The following is a 2,391-nucleotide window of genomic DNA, read 5'->3' on the forward strand; positions in this document are numbered from 1 at the left end:
GAAGCCGATGAATAATGAAATATTTCCATCCTGTTCTGCCCAGTTACAATTCCTCTGCTCTTTCTCTCCCACACCACCTCCTCACTGAACTCTGTCCTCAGAAGCTGGATATTTCCCAGAATTCCACGGGCCAGACTTGCACTCCAGGACTGTGCACGGGACAGAGCCATGTTCATTTGCAGCGTGGCTCTCGGTTAACTGCCCTCATTTGAGAATCATTTTGAAATACTTATCATCATTTTATGAAATATGGGGCGACAATTTGATATGGGGAACTTTTCATAGTGATAGGAGAAAACGTATTGTACCGTTAACAAAATGTCACGGGCCACGTGAAGGGCCTAAAGTTTTAGTCCCACTTCCCCATCTGCCTGTGTCACTGTGAGCAGCACCGCTGTGCCCGATACTGCAGTAATAGTCGGCCTCGTCCTCAGGCTGCAGCCCCGAGATGTGCAGAACTCCTGCATTGGCCGAGGTGTCCTTGGATCCAGAGAAGCGGCTGGGGACCCCGGTGCCCTGGTGCTTAACAGAGTCTGAGTAGTAGCTCAGGAGATAGCGGGGAGAGGTTGCCTTCTTCTGATACCAGTTTATCCAGTAGCCATCAACACTGATGTCACTGCTCAGGGCGCAGGTGAGTCTGACAGATGCTCCAGGAGAGGCAGAGGGGGAGGGCGGCTGAGTCAGGACATGAGTCAGCACAGGCTGGGAGAGGGAACCTGCAGACGCAGACACTCATGAATGGTGGGGTAGGTATGAGGGGGATGATTCTCAATGGTCTCAGCCAAAAGAGAGTGAGTCAGGCTGGGAGCTGCCTTGTGTCCCCAAGGCCCTTCCCTACCTGTGAAGTGAGAGAGGAACACCAGGAGGAGAGGAGTCCAGGCCATGATGGACAAAGCCTCTGGTCCCCACATGGCTGAGCTGCCCCAGGCTTCCTTTTCTTTCCACCCTCTGCCACAGGAGAGGCTCTTCATGCAAATATGGGTCCATCCAGTGACTGCCCAGCCCCTCCCTGAGCCCTGGGCTGGGACTCAGCTCACATAGGAGGCAGAGGGGGAGGGAGGTTGGCTCCACCCCTTGGGGAGCCCTGGGAGGAAGCACCTGCTGGGACAGCACAGAGGGCCTTGCTCAGGGGACTCTGCCAGTCAGAGAGGACACAGCTGCTGGGTGCCCATCATGGAGCACAGGGCCAGTCCCAGGACCGGCTCCTTTGATGAATGGTCCTGACTGAGCCACTGTTTGGAGACCTCAGGGCAGTCTTTCGGCGCCCCCTGCTGGTGTCAGATGGGTCCCACTGTTGAGACCTGAGAACCCAGCAGGTCTCTGCAGCTCACCAGGAGCTGTCTCTGCGCACAACCAGGTCTGACTCTCTCTGTTGGATTCCCTGTCCTGGGCATGCCGACTGCAGGTGCTGAGTCCTGGTGTGTGGGAGGTGCAGTCACGTATAGAGACCATAACCCAGATGCCACGCCTGCGCAGGAGATGCCGAAAACCCTACATGACACTCTGTGTTTCTGAGCACACATCACAGAGGAGGGACAGGAGGGCTGGCGCGGAGAACGTGGAGGAGCTGCCCAGGAGGCAGAGGGGATTTTCTAGGACTTGGCTCAGTGGCCTCTTCAAAATGTGTCATTTAGCAAACATTTGAAAAGTCCTGGAACCCTTTCAGATGAGTGGATGCAGCCTGACAGCTCAGGAGGGCTGAGTGGACAGGGGAGACACTGCTGCTTGAAGACCCAGGTTCACTCCTGCGGAAAAGCATCCAGGCTGTGCCCTTGGGCTCCTGGGAGGGTCACAAAAGCTCCCTGTGGTGTGGAGACTCTCATCTCTTCAAGAGACTCGAACACTTTCAGCATCTCCAGCATCCCCTCCTCTTGTTTGGAGCATTTGCGTCTCTCCTCCTCCAGGTCTTGAACCAGGGACCTTAATTCCTGCCTCAGCATCAGATTGACCCTCTTCAGCTTTGTGTAGTCTTCGGTAAGGCGGGGGAGGTTGAAGGACTCTCTCTCTTGCCTGGCTCTCTCCAAAGATGACTCAGTCGCGGCCTGCTCCTCTCTGCGAGCACTGAGCATGTCAAGGAGCTGAAATTTCTCCTCCATGCACGTAGCCAGGGTCTCTGCGAGCTGCTTCTCTCTCCTCACATAAGGCCGACTTCTCACTGACCAGACAAGTCTGAATAGAAACAAGAGGCCCACCAGGAAACAGAGGAGAAGGGGACACTCCAGCGCCTCCCCCTGGAGGTTGTAAAAAGTGAGCCTTGGACTCGGGTTCTTAGGAAACAGCTCTTTCACAACCTCACCCGGCTTCCCAAATACCAGTCCAAAGCCTAGCTCCACAGAGGACCGCAGCCCCTCCATGGCTCTGCAGCCACCCCAGGGCCCTGCCCCGTCACTG

At 55.8% G+C, this 2,391-nt stretch overlaps 1 gene segment (V, D, J or C); it reads right to left on the reverse strand.

The window, feature by feature from the left end:
• Positions 1-306: 306 nt before the first annotated feature.
• On the reverse strand, positions 307-930 carry LOC106735635 (immunoglobulin lambda variable 5-37-like). The segment is given in 2 exon segments: positions 307-716; positions 839-930. Coding segments are annotated over 2 exon segments (468 nt in total).
• Positions 931-2,391: the final 1,461 nt, after the last annotated feature.

The sequence above is a fragment of the Tupaia chinensis genome, unplaced genomic scaffold (assembly GCF_000334495.1).
Source record: "Tupaia chinensis unplaced genomic scaffold, TupChi_1.0 Scaffold000467_1, whole genome shotgun sequence".
Lineage (NCBI taxonomy): Eukaryota > Metazoa > Chordata > Mammalia > Scandentia > Tupaiidae > Tupaia > Tupaia belangeri.